This window comes from Agelaius tricolor, unplaced genomic scaffold (genome assembly GCF_023055355.1).
Source record: "Agelaius tricolor isolate 1412-34295 unplaced genomic scaffold, bAgeTri1.0.p SCAF_6, whole genome shotgun sequence".
Lineage (NCBI taxonomy): Eukaryota > Metazoa > Chordata > Aves > Passeriformes > Icteridae > Agelaius > Agelaius tricolor.
The window spans coordinates 37,305,279-37,328,532 of record NW_027269266.1 but is presented as its reverse complement, the minus strand read 5'-3'; the positions used below and the strand labels follow the sequence as shown (position 1 = coordinate 37,328,532).

At 37.7% G+C, this 23,254-nt stretch overlaps 1 protein-coding gene across 4 annotated transcripts in view; it reads left to right on the top strand.

The window, feature by feature from the left end:
• The window catches only part of TOP2B (DNA topoisomerase II beta), a 61,851-nt gene that overhangs the window by 23,527 nt on the left and 15,070 nt on the right, over window positions 1-23,254 (top strand). For all 4 annotated transcript variants that reach the window (XM_071429368.1, XM_071429369.1, XM_071429367.1 and 1 more), the window contains exons 7-21: window positions 727-939; window positions 1,022-1,195; window positions 5,584-5,685; window positions 5,767-5,904; window positions 7,464-7,602; window positions 11,154-11,311; window positions 12,011-12,136; window positions 12,802-12,912; window positions 12,995-13,100; window positions 13,286-13,395; window positions 17,683-17,775; window positions 17,870-17,984; window positions 20,813-20,934; window positions 21,711-21,859; window positions 22,439-22,670. In XM_071429368.1, coding sequence (XP_071285469.1) covers window positions 727-939; window positions 1,022-1,195; window positions 5,584-5,685; window positions 5,767-5,904; window positions 7,464-7,602; window positions 11,154-11,311; window positions 12,011-12,136; window positions 12,802-12,912; window positions 12,995-13,100; window positions 13,286-13,395; window positions 17,683-17,775; window positions 17,870-17,984; window positions 20,813-20,934; window positions 21,711-21,859; window positions 22,439-22,670 — 2,088 coding nt within the window. The remainder of the gene's footprint in view (window positions 1-726; window positions 940-1,021; window positions 1,196-5,583; window positions 5,686-5,766; window positions 5,905-7,463; window positions 7,603-11,153; window positions 11,312-12,010; window positions 12,137-12,801; window positions 12,913-12,994; window positions 13,101-13,285; window positions 13,396-17,682; window positions 17,776-17,869; window positions 17,985-20,812; window positions 20,935-21,710; window positions 21,860-22,438; window positions 22,671-23,254) is intronic.

The window sequence follows — 23,254 nt, the reverse complement described above, 5'->3', positions numbered from 1 at the left end:
CTAATCTGTTATGCCTGTCTCTTAAAAAATGTAATATTTTATGCTGACTGCCAAAGGGCAAATTAATATTGGTTCAAGTGTACTTTTTGAAAATGACTAAATGCTTTATGGCTTAAAGTGCTACGTTTGCAATATTTTCAAAATCTGTGAAAATTTATTAGAACTGAACTTTGATATGTGCTGTGAGCAGATGTTCTGCTTGATCATGCAGATGTGCCCATGTTCTTAAATAGGGAACGATACAAGATTCCTGAGTCAAATCTGAGCACCTTGGGTTTTTGGGGGTTTTTTTTTGGCATGCTGCACAGCCACCAAGATGCTGTCTTGGAGACTACTGAGTCTCTGCACAGGGACTAAAAAGCCTCTCTGTAGGGGTGTGTGGTAGATTGAAAGTGTTAAATGGATGGGTAACAAGGACTGTAATCCCAGCTCACTTGTATCTAATTTTGTAAGTTCTGTGGGAGGCTCCATTTGCATTAGAATCATGTCCATCAGTGTAATAATACCTGTATGTTTCCAGAAACCACAAATATGCTGTCACCTATGCTTGTGCTTACCTCTGTAAATCAGTTAACTTTGTGTAGTATTTTACCAGAGGGAATTTCTAAGGGATATTTGTGAGTTTTTTCTTGTGTAACTGTTGCAATCCCAGCATAGCTAGAAAAGGGAATAAAGGAGGAGGATAATGTGTTGTAAAATAACATCTAAAACGTTTTGTTTCCAAAGACTTGGATGAACAACATGATGAAGACCTCTGAACCGAAGATTAAGCATTTTGAAGGTGATGACTACACATGCATTACATTCCAGCCAGATCTGTCTAAATTTAAAATGGAAAAGCTTGATAAGGATATTGTGGCCCTGATGACAAGACGAGCGTATGATTTGGCTGGGTCGTGCAAAGGAGTCAAAGTCATGTTGAATGGGAAGAAACTACCTGTAAGAACATCATCACTTGATATATCTTGAGTGTACAGAGTATTTGGTGCAGAGGGTAGTGACTGTGACCTGTTGCTTGTAGGTAAATGGATTTCGCAGCTACGTAGATCTTTACGTGAAGGACAAGCTGGATGAAACCGGAGTCGCGCTCAAAGTCATCCACGAAGTCGTGAATGAACGATGGGATGTGTGCCTCACGCTGAGTGAGAAAGGGTTCCAGCAGATCAGCTTTGTAAATAGTATAGCTACCACAAAGGTGAGTGGTTAGATCAAATGGTACAAAATGGAAATGATATAATGCGTGCTGAGGCTATGCCCAGTCTGGTGTTTGATAAAACAGTGAGTCTGGGTTGCTATAAATAAATAGGTGAGGTAATCCGCTGCATGAGAGGAGCTGGCAGAGCAATTGGATGCAATCAAAATACATTCATAGCAGTATTTCTACATAAGCACTACTTTTGAAAATGAAAAAGTAATCATTATTGGTGATACTGGTATCTTACGTGAGCATACATGGTGTTGAAGAAAATGGAACTAATTTATTTCTTCCTCTTAAACACATTGTAATAAGATAATTCTGAAAGTAAGGTTAAAAAGTGTACAAATGCCTTTAAAGCTACCAGTAGCAAGTTTTGGAGGACAAAAATGGCTTTTGGTGTCCTTGAGAAATGGCTGTCCATGATGGAAAAAATTGCCCTGAAGTTGTTGAGATGAATTTTCTTTTATTTGTGTATCTTCTTAAGGATACCTAGGTTTTCTTTGCAAATATAGTAGTAGTGATATAAGAAGAAAGAAGGATCTTAAGTTAGCAATGTTCTCAGCATCCTAAATAAAGTACAGCTCGGTGCTTCTCAACTTGTGGGGATGGTCAGGCAGGAAGGGGATCACCTGAAATCAACCAGCATAACTCTTATTTACACCCTTTTGGCATGGACCAGGTTTAGGGATCTGTGGTCCACCATGGTGAAAAAAAGGTCTTTGTCACTTCTGCTCTTCACAAATTGCACTGGATGAGTGACCTAACAACTAGGCAGTTAAGTTGTTAGCTCTTACTAAACAGTCTAGTTATTAGAGGTAGCACATCTAGCAAGCTGGATTTAACAAGACTAGAACAAGCAGTCCTAGTAACTGGTGAGACTGTTTCTAGAGAATTAACTGTTAGCTTTCCAAAAGATGGAAAAGATAAGAATTGTTAATTAGGCACTTTGAAACCCCTCCTTGCTCACATCTCTGTTGAAAGAGTCAGAAGAAAATTCTAATAGTAGCACAAATGGTTCATAAGCACCTGTGGTTACACTTAGTCTAGCAGGTGACCAGGAATGTCAGTGTTAATCTTGGTGGTAGGTGATGTGTAGCCACTGTTTGGTGGGACATAATTTTTATTACATAACTTCTTTTCAGTCACTCTCAGTGTGGCTGGATGAATATTCTGTGGTAACAGGGTAAGTTTATTTCATAGTAGAATATTTACTTTTTAAGTGTGCATTGCAATTAAAAACTTGGTCAGAACTAGGGGTGACAAATCAGGTAGTTGAAGGGTTACAACTTTGTTTTAGTTCAGGCCTCTTTGTGCAGCATAAAGAAGAAAAACAACATGACCTTAAAGAGGTGTACAATACTTTCATGAAGAAACTGGCAATATAGAAAAACTTGATTATGGCTGATAGCAAGCTAAAAAAATTGTTTGAAAAAACTGAATACTTCCTGATTCCTAAGTAAAATAAATTGCATACACTTACTCTGAAGATTTTGGATTTTACTCTTCTGGATCAATTTTCACCATCATGCAGTTACATATATATAGTTATTATATATTCTTTTGAAATATGCTTAGGAAAAAGTTCTGTGTATTCTTCAAAAGTAAGTGTTGTAATTTCTAGTTTTTCCCAGTCACTCAATCCGTGCTTTATGTGTGTTACTGGGTGTGGGATGTTGGGGCAGTGAACCCCTCACCAGCAATTTTTGAGCAGCTACCCACTGATGGGACATAATGGGTAGTAATAAACTGCATCAGCTGCCTGCCCCCTTAGCTGCTAACAGGTGAGGAACTCATGCTAGCTGTTACTTGTCACTGTTTGCTGACAGCTTTTTGTTTCTGAATCTGGATACATTTCACCCAGCTGTAACTTTCCTCCATCTTTTTTAAACTTGCTGTAAATTCCAAGTAAGTTTTTTTTAGGTTGCTGGCATGGTGTTTTTTGAGAGGTGTTTGGGAGGTCAGGCAGTATTTTGAGGTACAACTCCCTTGTTTAGTTCTTGTAAATTTGTTACCATTTTCAGCTCCCCATTTAATCAAAATTTTGCCGCAGTGGACCACCACAAAATTCAACTTCAGGCTGTGATACAGCATTTCAAGGAATGTTTGTAGCTATTGACAGTTGTACAGATAACCTTCAGTGAGACTTGAAAACTGATGAAACATGGTCTTCTTAAGTTCTGAATTTTAAATAGTAGCTGTGGCAAAAATTGTAATAGAAACCTCAACTATTAACATAGCAATCTAATGCTATGTATATGCTTTAATATGGTGGCACTGCTAAATGTAATATTACCAGTCATTTTAGCAGAAATATTCAGCCAATACATTTGCAGTTTCAGAAGGTAGACTTGCATGGAGAGAGAATTCCAACATGCTGAAATGTGCTGGAGTTCAGCAAGAAGTTCAGGATTATTCTAGATTTCAGATTTATTTTCGTAAAATAAATATAATTTTTAAAAATGGAGAAGAAAATAGGATCGAAATTGTAAAACTAATTAAATGAAAATTTCAAATTTATAGTTAGCTTCTGAATTTTTCTACTGTATAAACCATTTATCTGTCCGTAGAGTTTAGATGTAGCTTGGCTCCAAATCAATAGAAACTGTTGGCTATGAGAAGAATAGAACAGTATATAGGAGGCAGTCAAAGCTTCATTTTTAAGATTTTTGTTAGCACTTAATTAGATACCTTTGCATCCTGAAGTTTGCAAGTTTCCATCATTACCTTCTGGAAAAAGAAGGTTATGCAGTTCTAGCTCTCTTTCCCCATAATTCAAAAGTTTTAACAGTCTTTGGCAGCCCTCTAGATTCAGAGGGTATTTTTGCCTTTGTGTCTTTTATGGATTGTTCTGACAGCTGGGGCAGTTCCAGGCTGTTCTGGTCCATTTGCCACCTGCTGGTGAGATGGTTGAGAAGGTCCCAACTCTGAGCATCCCTCACTCAGCTGCTTAAGAATGGACTCAGGAATGGGGAACTGCTGTAATAACTAGTAAATTTCTGGTTTTCTTGGTATGTCAGATGCTACTTGTAGCAAAATTTAAAAATTGCTAAAGTTTTAAATGCAAAAATATATTGAGATGTTCCCATAAGCATAAATTTTCAGTAATGTGATGAGTAAAAAAAACGCATTTCAAGATTGCCATTCAAGTGTGGAATGATTTTGAAATGTGTAATTTGATATTTTCCAGTAATAGCTTTTCTTTACAGTTTGGAAATGGATCTATTTTTCTTTAAAGTAGCAGGATATTGATAGATCAGCTTTCCATTGAACTCTCCCTCTACTGAAACTCTGTCATCTATATTTGGATAAAAACAGTTGTGTTTTAATTTCAGCAGCTTTTGGGTTTTGTATGTGGGTTTTTTGGTTGGCTGGTTTTTTTTAGAAATGCCATGAGAAAGGACTTTGCATGGTGCTTCTAATGGTTTGTGTTGTTGTTTTAGTAGATGACTCTAGGATCTGAGAGAAACCATAGATGGTTTCTTTGAAGTGCAACTGCTGGTTTGGTTATGACTAATAATATTTACTAGCTTAACCATTTTGGTTATATCTACTCTTTTTTTTTTTAATTTAAATCTCTGCTTTCTGCATGAAGCTGAGAACAGCTGCTATCCCATCAATTCAACTTCTTTACATCTTCAGTCTTTTCACATGCATATTCTGCCTTAAAATGTAGAATCCTAACTTTTGGGGTTTGATTGCTAGTTGTTTTCCTCTTTTTGGCCGCTGTTTATTCTTGGTTTTGTTTTCTCTTACTTATTTCTTATCTATCCTATACTTCCTCATAGCTGTCAAGAGCTTTTTTTTCCTCCTCAGTTTTGTTTTAAATACAGCTTTAAAGAGCAAGGGTTTTTCTGTTTGTCACTTCATGATGACCTTCTCCATAGAGAAGTATTCTTTGTTTTGTCTGCCCTAATGTAGATTGTTCTGAACAGGAAACAGAATTTAGTCTGTATTTTTGTAAGGTGATAACTGATCTAAAACAAAGGTGATCTGTGTAAAATATGGAATGTTGAGTTATGTATGTTTCATTTTATGGGATATGCCTGCATCACTCCACTTTTACAAGATTTTACTCCAAGTGATATGAACTTCCTATGACAGCCACTAGAATTTACCATTTTATTAATATTCTGGCTTTTTTGTCTACAAATTTAAAGGAAGGTATTTGAGTAATCAATCAATTAACTTCTGTCATCCTCACTTGAATGAAGACCGAATGACCTGGAAAAAACAGACTTTTCTATCTTATGCTGCAGCTCAGTCTGCATGGATTTCTGTATCAAAGTATGATTACAGGAATTTTGTTACTACAGCTAAAAACTATTAGGAAATTTAATGGTTGTTTTGTTTATTATTTGTTTATTTTTTTCTCTTCCCTCATTCAGGGTGGTAGGCATGTTGATTATGTGGTGGATCAGGTTGTGGGCAAACTGATAGAAGTGGTGAAAAAGAAGAATAAAGCTGGAGTTTCAGTCAAACCATTTCAGGCAAGTAACTTTATGCAAAAATACTGAAAAAAATGAATGTGAGAATTTTGTTGAGTAAATTGGTTTTTATGTTTTAAACAGGTGAAGAACCATATATGGGTTTTTGTTAATTGCTTGATTGAAAACCCATCATTTGATTCCCAGACGAAGGAAAACATGACATTGCAGCCTAAAAGTTTTGGGTCCAAGTGCCAGCTATCTGAGAAATTTTTTAAAGCAGTAAGTAAACCTCTTTTTTATTCCTTTGTGAAGTGGTAATTGACACACTGGACCAAGTGTATGTATGTCCTGTAGCAGAAGATTAGTTGTAGTCCATTGTGGTACTGCAGTGACATTTGCATACTCAGGAAGTGGGGTGAAAGAATGTCTGTTCATTCTCTGGTCTTAATAATGGATGACTGTGACTGTGTTTTGATTGTTGCCCTGGATTTAAAATTCACCTGGTCATCTTGTTTGTTGGAGATTCTGGCATTTACATTTGTAAATGAAATGAATTCGACTCTTAAAATGTAAACGATGTCCTTGATCAATGGTTTTTGTGTTAAAGTATTTTTCTGAAGTTGAGAATATTGTCTGCCTTACTCTTTGGTATCAGTTCTATTCTGTTTCACTGGAGTGAAAAGAGAGGGAGAGGATATTTCACATTTACTTGTTCATCCAGTAATCAAGGAAATGCAAAATGGTGCCTGTAGTATTCCAAGTGATCATTATTGTCAGGAAGTTTAAAAATTTTTCTGTAGATGGGTTAAGAATTGCTGTTCTAAATGAATGTTTTTGTAGAAAACCTCAGAGAGGTTTTTCCTCTACTACATTTTCATACAACGAAGGAAAAGTAGAATTCTGTTAGCCAGAACTCATTTTACTAAGTCCTATTTAATGCCAGTAGCCTTAAATGAAACTCCACTAGTGAGGAGAACAGTGCCATTGCTAATACTCCTGGCATCAAAACTTTACTGATTGTATAGTGGTTTATTCTTCTAATTCTGTGTTATGGGTGACATTCCTACAGAATTTAGAGGGAAAAAACTTTCACAACAGTCTTGTATAACAAAATCTGAAGAATAACTACATGTTGTATTACCATCAGCAGGTTTGATTTATAGTGTTTTTCATATTCCCAGAAGTAAACATTGATTTCCAGATGCATTAAATGTGCAGCACAATCTCAACAATGAATGCTGTATTATGGGGGATAATTAAAAGCCAAAGCTCATAGTATTTTGCTCCATCTGTGTTTTCTTTTGATGTGAAACAAAACCTAAAGCAGTTTTGTTTAGAAAATATATTATATGCTATTTTTGCTGCAGATGTGTTTCTAAAATTGGTGTCAGATTCTCAAGTGATTGGTAGAAAGCTCATTCTCAAATAGTTTTGATTGTCTTTCAGCCATTTTCAGTCATTTCCAAAGAAAATTTAAATGGTCATAAATACCCCATAAGGCTGCTTTTTGCTGTCAAAATCCAGGAAACAAGTGCTTAAAACGTCTCAGGACATCAACTACACAGCATAAGACATCCTCTTGTTAGGTCTCCTTTGCTCTTTCCATCAGTTATAGAAGTGGTGGAAAAGGAAACTCTTTTTGTATTGTGTTTTAGTTGTATGTGCATAAAGTGGTAAATACACTAAAGGTGTATGTTAATCCCTTGACCTTTCATAGGTTCAATTTTTAAAATTTAGAGAATCTTAGAAATAGTGGTAATGATTTAAAACTGAGATGTAAGAATCTGCTATCTGAAGCTTTATTTTTCTCATCCACAATTCTGATTTGTTGCTTGTAGGCCTCTAACTGTGGTATCATAGAGAGTATTTTGAATTGGGTCAAATTTAAGGCACAAACTCAACTGAACAAAAAATGTTCTTCAGTGAAACACAGTAAAATCAAGGGCATTCCAAAACTGGATGATGCTAATGATGCTGGTAAGAGCACTTACTTTTAATTTCTTTACTGTTTTGTAAATTCTTAACAGACATGCTAATTTGAAACCTGACTTTTATTTCTCATTCTTACGTGTTTTTTAATAAAAATCTTTCTGGTTTTCTAAGCTTTCTAGAACTAGAATGGAAACGTGACGGTGAGTTTGGTGTCAGGAATGCTGTCCTCTTTAGGGTAGAGGATTAGTAACACTGAACAAAAGTGGCAGTCTAGGTTGGTATTGGAAGAGTGTGTATCTTCTAATTGTGGTTTCCTGCTAAATGGTGGTACCAATATTCCATTTTGGAGGTGACTGGTCTTCTTGACCTTTCTAATGTAGAAAGATCAGAATCTTTGTAGAGTCAGAAGGTATAGAAGTAAATCACATAGTGTGCAGACCTGAGGGAATGGCTCAAGAGACTTATTTCATTAGACTTTAAATGCCATTAGGTTCCTGTCTGGGAATATAGGGCAAGCTGGCAATCTCTGCTGGCTTGTTTCCTTAGCACAGATAAAGGATCAGGATCAGCTGGCAGTCTTTATGCCAATAGCAATGGGATGGGAGTTGTTGTTGAATGGTCTCAGGGGCACACATGGCTAAAGAGCTCAAAATGTTGCCCATCTGTGTTATTGTTAGTTGGTTTTTAATACATCCTCACATTAAACAAAGGTAGAGAAATTTCAGTGTGTCGCAGACATCTTTTCACTGAAAATCCTTTCTTTAGGATTTTTCCTTCTGAGAAGCTAAGAAGCCTCAGAGACAGAATGTAAACAATGGTTATCTGCTGCTGTGGAATGTAACAAGTCCACCTGTGATTGGCCCATCTTAGATGTTTATAATTAATGGCCAATCAAAGACCAAGCTATCTTGGACAGAGTCTGAGAGAGCTGCCTTTGTTATCATTCTTTTCTTTTCTATTCTTAGCTTAGCTAGCCTGCTGAGGAAACCTTTTCCTTTCTATTTCTTTTTAGTATAGTGATAATGTAACATATATATATCATAAAATAATAAATCAAGCCTTCTGATCATGGAGTCAACATTCTTGTCTCTTCCCTCATCCAAGAACCCCTGTGAACACTGTCACAGCAGTGAAGTATGTGGGTGGGCTAAGTAGGTAAAAGCATGGAACACTAAGAAAGAGGCTTGGTTTTGGTTGGGTCTTTTGGTTGGTTTGGGGGTTTTTTTGGTGCTTTGACATTCAAGCCAAAGATGACTTGATTAGATGATGGTTCTGTCTAATTTTCCTCCCTTTCTTTTTGGTTCTTTGGTTATTATTTTTTAATTGGGTTTTCTTCAGTATTTAATTACTTTTTAATTTATTCAGATGTCATGTTTCGCCTCAAAAGTTGATAATCGCATCTAGTCTAGTATTTTGCCTGTGGAATTTTCACTCCTCATTCAGATGTATGTTCCTGATACTTTTCTTTCCAAGAAGATTGTGTGCTTGAAGGAATTTCATATTTTCATGGATATCAAGCCTAGTACTCCTAACTCATATAATGAATGATTTTGGATACACTTTTTTGGTAGTTTTTTTAGCTTTGCTTTGGAGATCAGGCTTCAAAATCACTTCTTATCCTTTTTGTTGGCTTGGGGTGAGGGGAAGGGAGAATCTCTAACAAGGGAGCTAGTAAAATATTCTATTGGTTTTCATCCTGAAGGTTCCTCAAGTAAAAAGGCATATAGGGATTCATTTGGGCTGAACTCATGCCTTAAGCTTTGCATGACTTGAATGCCTTTTACCCAGGTATTTCTCTGATGCCTAATTATTGTTTCATGTTGAGGGAACTCTGCATGTCCTGAGGAGGCTTAGCCAGGTATTGGTTTGTTGAAGATGTGGAATATACTGGATTTCTGACACTGAAGACATTGCACATTCAGAGTGGACACCCAGGAAGTGCAGCAGGGAGAGAACAGTCTCTGGCCACAACCCCCTCTGACTTTAGTTATTCCTGTGGTTTTTAGATTTTTGTCTTTACTTTAAGAGTGAGTTTGAAGCCGAGGTCCAGCATCCAAAGGTCTCTTGTGTGCCTGGTACCCTGAATGTTTCAATCATTGCCAGTTAATGCTAAAGTATTGGAGAGATGTGTATCTGTAGAGTGATGCACGTGTTGCAGATTTCCTCCCCCTCCTCTGTAAAGAAAGGGTCCTATACCAGGTCATTCTTGCCATCTCGAACACCTATACATAGTTCTGTGCCTTGTTGGGGGAGAAGAGGTAAAAATCAAAACAAAAATTAAGAATATAGGATTGTAAGGGAGCAGCTAGATTACTAAATCAGGTGAAGCATAAAAGCATTTTTTGAACCTGTCAGTTCATGTAGTTTTGTCTTGGAGTTCTTTAGAGCTGTTCTCAGGAAAATACCTGGCATATTGTATTTCTGTGACATTAATTGCTACTGATTGCATCCATTCCAGAAGAAAGTGAACTTGAATGACATTCACATGTGTTTTCTGCAGTTCATTTATGAAAAATATTGGCTTTTATATATTATAAAACAGAGGACTTATGTTTTTCTAGGTATTTGGAGTCCACCTTGCTGGTAGGTAGTCACTGCCAGTGTGAAAAACTGCCTTAGATTATATTAAGCCACATGTCTTGATTCAGAAAACTAAAGGTGCTGCATATAAGTTCTGTGTAATAGGAAGTATGGGGTAGTCTTTATCTACCAGGTAAAGGCAAATTACTCTCCACACATTTTAAATACCACTATATTCAAAACTACCTTATTATCAGTAGGTGAGACTCAACCAGCTTGAAGTTTTTTTGGCATCTTTCCTACCACAGGCCTTGATAAAATATCGAAGCCACTTAATGAGCATTTGCACTGTAGCAGAAGGGTGGGTTCCTTTTCAGCTTGCTTGTTATTTAGAGCATCTACTCCACTGCTACAGTTGCATTAGGCAGAACATGAATGTCATTCCAGCACACAGTGTGTCTTGTAGAATCCAAATTACACTGTTAGTAAAGATTTGTTTTTCTGTTTGAGAAATTTGTGAGGTATAAGAAGTGCAAATGTTCTCATCGTTGGAGCTTTTCTCACAATTTTTTGTGCAGTTGTCTGGCTTTAGGTGATAGACAATTAAAAGGGAAAACCACAAAAATGTGATTTAACAATTTACTATTTAAAATAAACTGTGTGGAAAGTGAAAATGCAGAATGGGAAGTAACTCCGGTATGTAACTCAGACATGCATAATGTACGTGTGTAAGAAATTTGCAGCTAGCAAACTGAAATGGTGAAGGTAGAGAAGCAATCTGTCTTTTTTGTGCAGATATGTGGGAACCATTATATAAGATGTACCACCATTGCATCCAATTTTGCCTATTTTGCTCCTTGTCCATAGCAATCCATAGTGTACTGCTAAGGGCAAGGATACTCATTGCTGTGCAGTTTTAGTGGTATGGAAGGCCAAGCCTAAGAAGAGAAATTCAGCTACTTAAATTAACTAATGAGAGGAAATTACCTGTAGAGTAGAAAGAATTCAGCTGCATTTCTTTTGTTTGAGTTACGCTTTTCTGGTTTTTTTCCCCTCTACTTCATCCTGGGCTGCAGGTGGCAAACATTCCTTGGACTGCACATTGATATTAACAGAAGGAGACTCAGCCAAATCTTTAGCTGTCTCTGGCCTAGGTGTTATTGGCAGAGACAGATATGGAGTCTTCCCACTCAGGGGCAAAATTCTCAATGTCCGAGAAGCTTCTCACAAACAGGTGTGTAGTTTTGTCCTTTCCTTTTTGCTGACAAATGGATGTCCTCCTGTTTATTCTTGATTTCTAGATTTACATCTTCATAATTTAATTTTTTCATGGAAGTTTTGTGACTGAGATTTCATAAAGTACCGGCTATTTTGAAGCCTGGGATAAGCCTGTAAATATTAACTGCAGTACTGTGATGATAAGGTTAATTTCTTCACAAGTGGAAGGAAACCTTGCTATGACTCATATTCACATTTCACATGAGTACCTGAAGCCCCTAAAAATTTGTATTCTCTCCATTACTATGTGATTTCATGGACTCACAACATGAGTCGGAAGCCAGCAGCATTACCCCATCATATTGCTCCTGCTGCCATTCATAATTTGTCTGTAATAAGAGGTGTGCTGCAGATGCCCATAAAAACAGTGGAAAAAGAAGGCATCTTTGTCAGATGACTTTTTGTTACACATTCAGTTTTCTCCCAGCCTTCCTGATCCAAAGTGCTCTGGCTGTAGAGGAGAAAGAGTGATGCAGTTGTGAAAATTTGACTGTACAGAAGAAATCATTACAAGTGCAAAGGCTTCAAGGGGTGGGAATTAAAAGCTTATGAAGATGAGGTCAGGGTGCATTGAAAAAAATAGCTATAAATCAAGACTGAGATGTTTCTGAATCTCTGCTTTTTACGCTGGCTGGAAAATAACTTTTTTGTACAGATTATGGAAAATGCAGAAATCAACAACATCATCAAAATAGTTGGATTACAATACAAGAAAAGCTATGAAGATCCAGAATCTCTGAAAAGCTTGAGATATGGAAAAATTATGATCATGACAGATCAGGTAAGTCTGAAATTCACAGGTTTTAATCTACAGAGCTTCTTACAATGTGTTTTGCTGCAGTCTCATAGGTTCTGAGGTTTCTTTAAGGAATAATTTATCTGTGTTGTTTTGGTTACTCTAAATGTACAGCTGAACTTTGCTGCAGAAAATAGCAAGAAACCAAAGTAATAATAAGAACATGCTATTGATAACTCAAAAATATGTTGAAAGTAAGGACAAAAGTAGACAGTAAATGAGGTGGTGTTACTAGCAAGTCAGGTAGAAACAAGAATGTAGGCAATTATTTTTGGATAATCTCATGATTGATCTATCAAGCATCTTGCCACCAATGAGAACTGTGGCTGGGTTTGGCTTTTCTCCACAAAAACTCAACTCTGGTGTCTGGGAGAGCTGTCTAGCTCTCAGCAAAAACATGCCACAGGCAGAGAAACCTTGAACAACAACCATGTACTTGGCTTGGAAGAGCTTTTTCATAGCTCGGTGACCTTCACAGGTGGTTATTTCATACCCTGGTCCAGTTTGGAATCCAAATTAAAACCGACTGTTCCTTTCTATGCTTTCTGTCATCAGACATTGTGTTGATGTATTCAGGCCAGTGAGTGGGTTTTTTGGTGGTTTGGGGAATCTGATACAAGAGTGCTTCATGTTTTCATGTTCCGATTCAGGATCAGGATGGATCTCACATAAAGGGCTTGTTGATCAATTTTATTCATCACAATTGGCCATCACTGTTGAAACATGGTTTTCTTGAGGAATTCATCACGCCTATTGTGAAGGTATGGGTTCTCTTATTGAGATTTTATGGATTAATTACAGCACAACAAGAAATGTTGATTTTGTTTGTTTGTTTTTTCAAAGGCAAGCAAAAATAAGCAAGAACTTTCATTCTATAGTATTCCTGAATTTGATGAATGGAAAAAGCATATGGAAAATCATAAAGCATGGAAGATAAAATACTACAAAGGTTTGTTTAGAAACAAATATATGAACCCTATGAATAAATAATAATAAATGGGTGTTGTGAAGTTTTATTATAGCTTTTCATGATAGTATCTTACATAGTGATTTTATCATATTCCCAGTAAAATAAAAGACATAAAATAATAAAACTAAAATTTTGAATATTGAGTATTTCTTTTTATTGTACAGGGTTGGGTACCAGCACTGCTAAAGAAGCAAAAGAGTATTTTGCAGACATGGAAAGACATCGGATCTTGTTTCGATACGCTGGGCCTGAGGATGATGCTGCCATTACACTGGTAAGAACTCAAAAAAGTGCTTCTATATTATATGTTTTATTTTTCATTCAATGCTGAAAATGGCACATGAGGAAGTCCTGAGAGGGCTTGTTTTGGTTTTGGGTTTTTTTTTTTTAGTATCTGAATGTAGCAGTTTCGGAAACTGGGCGGAAACACCGATTAAGTGTAGTGGTTTTGGTTCACCAATCGTTCATTTCCTGGCCTGTGCACCTGTTAATGAAGTGGGCCAAATGCCAGTGCACCCACTAGAATTATTTACTCATTTTCTGCTCCGAGATAAGGATTAGGAAGAGAGCAAAGCAGGCTGAAACTTTTAAAGGATATAAAGAAAACTTTATTAACATAATTAAAAGAAAAATAATAAGAAAATCAGAATAAACCTTCAGAACACTTCTCCTGCCCCCACACCCTCTTTTCTTTCCCACTGATAACGTAAAGAGACAAAACCTGGGACTTTCAGTCAGTTTGCCACCTCTAAAATAGTCTTCCTTCAGTTCTCTTAGGAAGAGGAGTCTCCTTTGCCATGAAGACTTCTTCACAAGAAGCAGTTCTCTCATGGCTTCAGTATCACAGTGAATCAGCAGCCACCCAGAAATCTGCAATTGTGAAGTCCATCCCATGTTTTGGTAGTTTTTTCCCGTAACTCCCACCATGGGTCATTTCAGCTTTTTGGGGTACAATTTTAAGGATGAGCTGTTCTAGTGTAGAAACAAAAGTTCTCTTCTTTTATCTCTGGGAACAGAGGTTTCCTTCTTCTGTCCCTAGGGCAAGGTTTCTCATCTCCCTCATCTCTCTCAGTTCAAGTTTCTCATTGGATCACAGCTACTGCAACATCTGCTTATTTCAACACTGGTGCTTCTGCTCACGGCTGTAGTTAGAATGCTACATCTCCCCCAATGCATTCCATGAATTACAGGGAAAAAACAAAAGTCTGATATATCAATTATATCTTCACCATAGCCTTACAAGAGAATTTCAGCTCAAAACAAAGGCATCTCCTCCCATCTAGAATTTGACTCCTTCTTCACTGACTTCAGCATCCCATGTTGTTTTCTTTATGTGTCTTCACCCTTTCCCTTTTCTTGATTCAGGAGAGAATTTGTGTTCATAGGTTCATTTTTTCTCAAGCTTTATCAGTTGAAACAGGTTTTATAGAGTTCTTCAGTGCTGAAAGGTTGATTTCATCCAGGCTCTGCATTGGGGAAATCCCACCATAGGGGAAATCGTGCCTCTCTGTTGGTCCTGTGGTCTCCACCAACACCATGCGAGTTGCGCTGGCTGCCGGTTCCACCCTGCACCTTCTCTTCATGCCGGCCACCAAAAAAACATAAAAAGAAAAGCTGCTGCTTTTGTCCTTCTGTCTGCAGCATGGCTGGCCAAAAGCAGCTAAGCAAACAAAGTTCATTGTGAGCCATGCTGAGATAGCTGCAGCTGCACTGATTTTGGCCAAACAATCCCGGCCACGTGGCCTCAGGGCCAGCTGTGGGGCCACTCCTGGCGCTGGTCCCGGCCACATGGTTGCTCCTGGCAGTGGGATGGCCCCCAGCGGCATAGCCCAGCGGTGCTGCTGGAAGAAAAAAACATGGACCGACAGGCCCCACTGGGAAGGGGCCCCAGCAGGACAGAGCCTGGTGGGCTTTCCCAAGCCTGGCCCAGCCCCACCAGGCCACAAGGGCTGCACAGGGCCAGGCCTGCCAGCACCCTGGTACCTGTCCAAAGGTTGGAAGCAAGAGAGCTTTTCCTGGGCCTTGTTCATTTTTAAATGTGACTCTCACAGAGGTGTGTTCAGCTTTGTTGAGTGGTTTAACACGGTGTCAATATTCAAAACTAGCCAACTGGTTGGTTATTCCAGGCCAGAAGGAATTTGCCAAGCCACCACAGGGAACCACTTCTGCAGCTTGTGAACTCCCTCCCCAACTAAAACCAAACTGCATTAAACCACAACACTGAAAAAAATACTTTGGTCAGAGAAACAATATTTTGGAAAATGTTTTAGATTTTGGAATAAGCTTAATCCACACCACAAAATGAGCTCTACCTTCTGCTTTTAGGTTTGGTAGTTTTGTGTGGTGTGAATATCAAGAAATGTTACAATCAGAATTGCTTTTAAAGACAGAACATACAAAAAAGTACTCAAAAAGAGGGGTTTTTATTTCTTTGGGCAATAGAGCTGAAACAAATTGTGTTTCATGTCTACTTAGGTGTCTGTATTTTGTTTCTGACCAAATAAGATCAGATAAATACTGTTTATTCATTGAAGATCTGTCAGTGTGTCATATATGTGTTCATACATGTCTCTACATATTTGAATTTGAAATTGTGTAAATAATTGTGTGTAGGAAAATACTTCTGTTCCAAAGAAAGTTTGTGGAAGGGTAAAGTATAAGGTATCTGGAACAAAGCAGTTTTCTCAAGAAATATTTCAACTTTTGTCTCCTTTACTTGCTATTTTAATTGTAGGTGACGTTAGTGAGAAAAAAGGGTAAGAGCGAAAAAAAGCAAAATGGAAAAATACCTATCTTAGACAAAACAACTTTTTTCTTATCCTGTGGGTGCAGTAAAATGTGTGGTTTTACTAACAGAATTCTGATCTCTATTTCTGCAAAGAGACCTCCATACACAGACTGGTATATGAGGCCATGTAACCAGTTATGGCTGATCCTCACTGTTACCTAAAATAGTATTCTGTCAGTCTGGGAGGAAGCTGTTCACCTCTGCTACATCTCAGCAACTACCAGCTAGTGCTGGAGCTGTGTACAGAAGCTTCACTTACACTTACACATCCACCTGCTTTTCCTCAGCTGGTCCCTGGAATCCCAGCCCTAAGTTTACCTCTGGGTGGTATGTGATTATGGGCCCCAGCAGGCCTCTTGATAGCTGAAATCTAGGAAAGCAAAAATTCTTTCACAGAGCAACTTCTTCACCATTCTGAAGAACTCTTTTGCTAGTAAATGAAGTATTAGGAGAGCAGTTTTTAGTGGAGAACTGAAAAAAAAAATCCCCTTCTTATTCTATTGAAGAATAAATATTTGAGAACAGCTCTTAATTGCATTAATTCTATTTTTATTCTATTATAATAAATAAAAAAATCAGCATAAAATAATTTGTCTCTTGGTCATTTGTCACTTTAGTAGTCTACAAAAGGTATAGATAAACTGAAAGGAGCCAGAAGAAAATTGTAAGAATTTAGTCCTGTTTTTTGCAAAAGCCTAATCTTAAATTTTAAGATGTGAGTTATCAAGCTTTGTTCACAAAGGAAGTCGGATGCAAAACATGGTGATAGGGCTGAGGCCCTTTGTCAGAAACTAAGTTACATTTAATATTTATTATGTAGCATCTTGGTCTCCAGGGAATTGACACTACTCATTCTGGAGTGCTCCATTTGGAGTTCTTTGAAAAAGATGGTGCTGATGAGTGTGTTCTTATGCAGGAGAGTGGTTGAAATCAGGACACGATGAAGTTTCTATATGTTACTCCCTGAGAAAAAAAAGCAGTACCTCAGCAGCTCACAGAATTTCCCCAAAGTAGTCAAAATCTTGTTTAAACCATATATTCAGTTTTTATGTCTTTTTCTCTGTTTGGGAGAAGGAACTCACTGGCGGGGAACTCTGTTTCTGTAACACCACAAAGTCAGAACATTCCTGTGTCCTTATGTAGTGATAATTGGTTGCTGGAAAGTGATGCCTTGCCATCATGAAGGCTGAGGCCATCAGTCAGCTGGCCCAAACTCTGGCTTAGGCTTTTTATGCAGTGTCAATTCTGTCAGGTTGTCAGTTTTCTTAAGAGGAGTAGGGATGGCCAGTCAGGAACAGCTGAAAGTTATTGACAGAGCAAAAAGGGCATGGAGAGGACAAGAGTGGGATATTTTTTCTAATACCTTCACTTGATTGTCTTGATGAGAGCTTGGTCTAAATGATGAACCCAACCTTAAAGCTGTGTGGGGCAAGACCTTCAAACCTGTGTGTCAAAGGACAACTCTGATGTGAAGAAGGGAAGAAGAGTGATAAGATTTGTCTAAATGTGTGCAGATTTCAGGAAAGCAATATAAATTTAAATTGCAAACAGTGAGAGATCTGTCATTTCAAAAAACCTTGTGCAAAAATGTCTGAAAAGTCGTGTACTGGTACTGCTTCTTAAATGTAAATGTTAGTTATACAGATTAGCTTGTCCAAATAAGCCTTATTGAATACTTGATTAGAAAATGCAATATACTTAAAATTCTGAAGTAACATACATTTGCACAAACATTTATATGCTGATACTTTAGTGTACTTGGAATCTTTCCAGGCCTTCAGTAAGAAGAAGATTGATGACCGAAAAGAATGGTTAACAAATTTCATGGAAGACAGGCGACAGCGTCGGCTACATGGCCTTCCTGAGGTTAGTCCTAGATAATAGCTATAAATCTGCCAGGTGAGATTTAAATGTAATGTAGTTTTTGTATTGAATGAATAATGTATGTGTTTTTTTCCAGCAATTTTTATATGGTACAGCAACAAAACATTTGACTTACAATGATTTCATTAACAAGGAGTTGATCCTTTTCTCAAATTCGGACAACGAGAGATCTATCCCTTCCCTTGTTGATGGTAAGCTGATAATTCATTATCATTTTTTGGAATATTTCTGTTTATTGATGGTTTTTAGAGCTGTGATTTGCATTGGAATCAATGCATTCAAGTAGAGAATATAAGAACTTCCATGCATGTGTTTGTTATCATTTTGTATATCAGTAGTATCCTGCATGCTTTAGGAAGAGCAGTGCCAGGGGATCAAGGGAGGTGCAGCCCTGGTGAGGCCACATCTGCTGTGTCCAGTTCTGGGCTCCTCAGCACAAGTGAGACAGGGAGCTCCTGGAGCAGGTCCAGTGAAGGGTTGTGAAGATGATTAAGGGTCTGGAACATCTCTCTTATGAGGAAAGGCAGAGGGAACTGGACCTGTTCAGTCTCAAGAGATGATGGAGAGGGGACCTTATCAATGTGTGTAAGTATCTAAAGGGGAGATGTTGAGAGGATGGAGCCCGTATCCTCTCAGTGATGCCAAACAATAGGACAAGAGGCAGTGGACACTGATGCACAGAAGTTCCATCTGAACATGAGGAAGAACTTCTTCAGTGTGCAGTGACTGCACACTGGAACAGATTGCCCAGAGAGGGTGTGGAGTGGAGATATTTGAGAGAGACACCATATCCTGTGCAGTGTGCTCTAGGATGATCCTGCCCGGGGAGGTTGGACCAGATGAGCTGCTGTAGTCCCTTCCAGCCTGACCAATTTTGTGATTTGTGTGCTAAGGAATTGCCATGTTTCTTCTGTGAGGAAGTTGAAGCTGTTGCTGTGCAGGCTTTCTACTTAACTAGACCTATTCCCTAAGCCCTACAAGCGCTTTGTTTCTGCTCATACCGTCAGAGAAAGCAAGTCTCTTAAGTGCTTATGATAATTAACATTCAAGTCAGCAGCTGAGTGCAGATGAAGATGCAAATGTTTTCTCTCCTCAGTCTTGCACAACAGGCAGTGCTCTAGTGTTTACTGACCTGTAATCTTGCTATCTTCCTGTCAGTCAGGTTTACTAACCCTCCCCTTGCAATAGCGTGTACATTAAAAGGAGCAGTTTTTACTGCACTAGCTTCATTTGTAAAACTGTCTGCAGACAGCATGAGCAGGAATTTCTGCTCATGTCATTGTCTGTGTGCACAAGCTTACTATGATTAGGAAAAAGGCCTTGAGACTTCGGGGAGGGGTGAAGTGCATTTATCTCCAATTCCCAGTACATTTTATAGTGGAGCTGGTCAGCCTTCTTAAGACTACAGACTTACACCAAAATATTAGTGCAGCAAGAGCTTTTTGTGTTTTGCATGAAAGAGAGGGATCATTCAGGGGGTAGGGGCAGTAAGATTCCCAGTAAGATGGATCCCCAGCTTTGATGAAACTGAGTTAGGTATGCAGATACACACCTGGGGAACCAAAGGATGTCAGTCTCTGTTTCAGCTTCTCCAGACTTACTTCTCCCATACGTGGGTACTTACAGAACTGTATGTTTCAAGGCATCATTGCTCCTTACAATGTACTGTACCCAGACTGCCTTCTCAGAAACAGCAGAATGATTTTGCTGAAATGTTAAATATTTAAGAATGAACTTGCAGTGGACTGTTTCTACAGAAATGTAAGAAAATAAGAAGGGAACACAGTTATTCATATATTTGTGCGTGTTTATGTGTATATGTAACAATGTAGGTGTATCTATAATACCACAAATATTATATATAATTCCTATGAGGTATTATAATTCCTAATTCCTATTATATATAATTACTATTATATATAATTACTATATAATTCCTATTTCTACCAGCTTTTGCTGTAATTCTGCATTCTGGGCATGGATATATGAATTGTGCAGCAGGTGTAGTGCTCTAGAAATGATTTTTGTCCTTTAACATCATCAGGTGATATATGACAGGCTAGCCTGGTGGCAAATCTCAGACAAAGAACATTTTGACTATCTTTTCACAGCTGGTAGTTACAATTCTTCCTGCTTGGTGATTCTCCTTTGTAAAGGAAGTCCTTTTAAGTCTGTTGTATTCCATAGAGTGCTGGTAGAAAAACATGATGCAGAGCCATTGTAAAAAAGTTTGGATATTACATATTTGAATGAAATGGAAATTGAAGTCAGTCTCTCTTTTTTTTTCTTTTTTTCTTCCTTCCAGCTTTTGCTCTTATGTTTGACCCACTGTACTAATGGTAACATTAAACAATATTTTAGTGCATTTTAGAAATGTATGTGAATTAAAACACTGAATAGCTCAATAAGCATGATCTAGAACTGGTTATCAAGTTCTGGATAACATGCAGGAAATATAATGCAATCCCTTCCACACAGCTGTTGTTCCTAAAGTTGTGTTGTGTCTAAGCAATGAAAATAAACATTTTCAGAAGATCAGAGACTGGCTTCTTTCTTAAAACTTTAAAAGATCTCAAGAGGATAACATTTTTTGGTAGTAAAATTTCAGAGTTCTGTGAAATACCTGTAAGCTGCAGTTACAGCTTTCATTGCTGAATTTGTGCTGGTATTCTTAGAAAAAGATTTTGCTGAGTAGAATGGAAAGAATTCTTGACGTATGGAAGTTGCACCTTTAGGATCAAGGTGCAGTTTATTAGAATGATATATTGGATGCTCTATAATTGGCTGAAAAGGTTGTGTTTCCACTTTTTTGGTAATTTTTTGAGTTTGGTAAAATATTTTTGATTACTTTAAAAAAATTATATGTTTAATATTTTGTTACTATTTCAGTGTGAATTTGTTTTTACTTAATGTTTAGACTTCTTATGAGAGATTATAATTTATGAAAAGGCAAAACAAGTTTATCACTTGAAAACATTTGCTTGTGTATGTGTTGAAAATGGGATGTTCTTCTCAATAGGTCTGAAACCAGGGCAACGCAAGGTTCTGTTCACTTGCTTTAAGAGAAATGATAAACGTGAAGTAAAGGTTGCTCAGCTGGCTGGTTCTGTGGCTGAAATGTCAGCTTATCACCATGGGGAGGTGAGTATGGAGGATGGTGAAATTGTAAAGACTTTTAGCCTATGTAAAATACTAGGTAAACGTTTCTGCTATTAAAATTGCAAACTATTGACTATAATTCTACTAATCACAAAGGTGTGCTTTTAAAGGAAATGAACCACACTGTATGTAACTTAAGACAGCATATTTCCTTTCTTTCCAAGGGTTGGTGCACAGCGCTATCCCAAACACTTTGTGGGTTGTGGCCAAATAGTAGATAACTAATTACCTAAACAACTTCTAGATTCTGAAATCATAGGAATATAGGAACTATGTTCTAGGACAATTTTTGTCTCTAACAAGAAGCACAGTATTTTAAGGGAAGAAGCCGAGGCTCTGTTCTTCAAAAACTTATTACACTGGCAGAACAAAGATTTTTTTTCTAGCTCCTGTTTTGTTTATATTTATGTGAAATATTAGCAAGAGTGGCTGTATTAACAACCCATCCATCCCTTCTCTCCTCCCTTTAGAAGCCATGAGTGGTGGTTTGTGCATGCAGCTGTGGTCAGTTTACTTTTACTTCCCCCAGAGAAGTGCTTTAGAAGAAATTGAGAAACTCAGGGTTTTTCATAAGCATAGAATATGTATTCCCAGCAGCCCTTGCAATAGGTTACAGTAGTCCTTTCTCTGGGAGACTGCTTTCTTAAAAATTCAATTCAGGTTAGTCACACAATTTTGGGCTATTAAAAATAGATTTTGTTGGCTGATGAGGAAAGACTGTCTCATACTTCTTACTATGAATATGTATTTTCTTGCAGCAAGCATTAATGATGACTATAGTCAACTTGGCTCAGAACTTTGTTGGAAGTAACAATGTGAATCTGCTACAACCTATTGGTCAGTTTGGCACCAGGCTTCATGGTGGAAAGGATGCTGCCAGCCCTCGCTATATTTTCACCATGTTAAGGTAAACTGTTAATGTCAAGCTAAATGCATGCTTTGAAATAGCCTTCTTATGAAACTCATCCTTTCACAACATTCCTTTTTTTGGGGGTGGTGGGGGAGAGAAATGTAGAAAGATTGAAATATTTTAATAGAAGCTCATATTTTGCTTTGGATCTCTTAAGTATGGTTTTGAACATCCGTAACATTTTGCTGCTCCTACAGTTAAGCAAGGAAATTTTGCAACTATTTGGATGCTGTGCTGCTTTATTACTGAGTGCCCCAGTGTCACACTGAGCTATGTGTTCCAAAAGCTTCAAAGAATGATATTTTGTAGATGCTAAATGTCAGCAGTTGCTAGTGTACCAGATACATGTGTTTCTGTGAAGGAAACAAACTTCATGTATTATGAACTCACTCTTCCATTGGGAAGAACTTTGTTATCTCAGGAGATGTGTACATTGGATTTTCAGCTTCAGAATGGCAAAGAGAGAGAAAGATGCGAGAAAAATCTGCAAACTGATCATATCTGGGCTGTTAAAGCAAAATGTTCTTTACATACTGGACTTGAGGTTAAATGGTTTTCTTTTTTTTCTTTTTAAAGCCCTTTAGCAAGGCTTCTTTTTCCATCAGTGGATGACAACTTGCTTAAATTCCTGTATGATGACAACCAGCGTGTAGAGCCTGAATGGTATATTCCCATCATTCCCATGGTCTTAGTAAACGGAGCTGAAGGAATTGGCACTGGCTGGGCATGCAAACTTCCAAACTATGATACCAGAGAGATTGTAAACAATGTCAGACGAATGCTGGATGGCCTAGATCCCCACCCAATGGTAAAAATAACAGTATATACTAGTATTTTATATGTGTTTACTTACAGAATCAATTCCTGTCTCTCTAGAACTTCTTAATTATTGGAGCATCTGAGTTGGTTTGTCCCAGTAATTTTATATAGAAGCTCTACTTGACTGTTGGGATGAGGCTGGGCAAGTTAACTTTGAAACAAAAATATTGCTATTTGTATTTTTAGCAATTATTTTAGGGACTTTTTGTTCAGTCTGCTGACTGTTACAAGCCTTGACTGTTACAAGTTGTGACATGGCAGTAGAGTAAAAAGTTGTATCACTCCTTCTTTTTGAAGGTACTGCTCAAGTATCTTCAGCTAAAGTTAACATTTCCTTTCTCTCTTCTGAATTGTTCTCTGTTTTATATATCTGTAGGCAGAGGAAAAGATATTGCTGCTGTTCAAGGAAATCAGCGACTTCTGAAGTGCATTTAGCTTCTGTTTATTCAAAATTTTAGAAGTCCCAGAAGTGGTGTGAAAAAAATTGGGCAGAAAGAATACCTGTGTGAACCCATAATATCTGTGACCAGGAGATGAAATGCAGTAGATGTAACCTTAATTTTACAACTGATG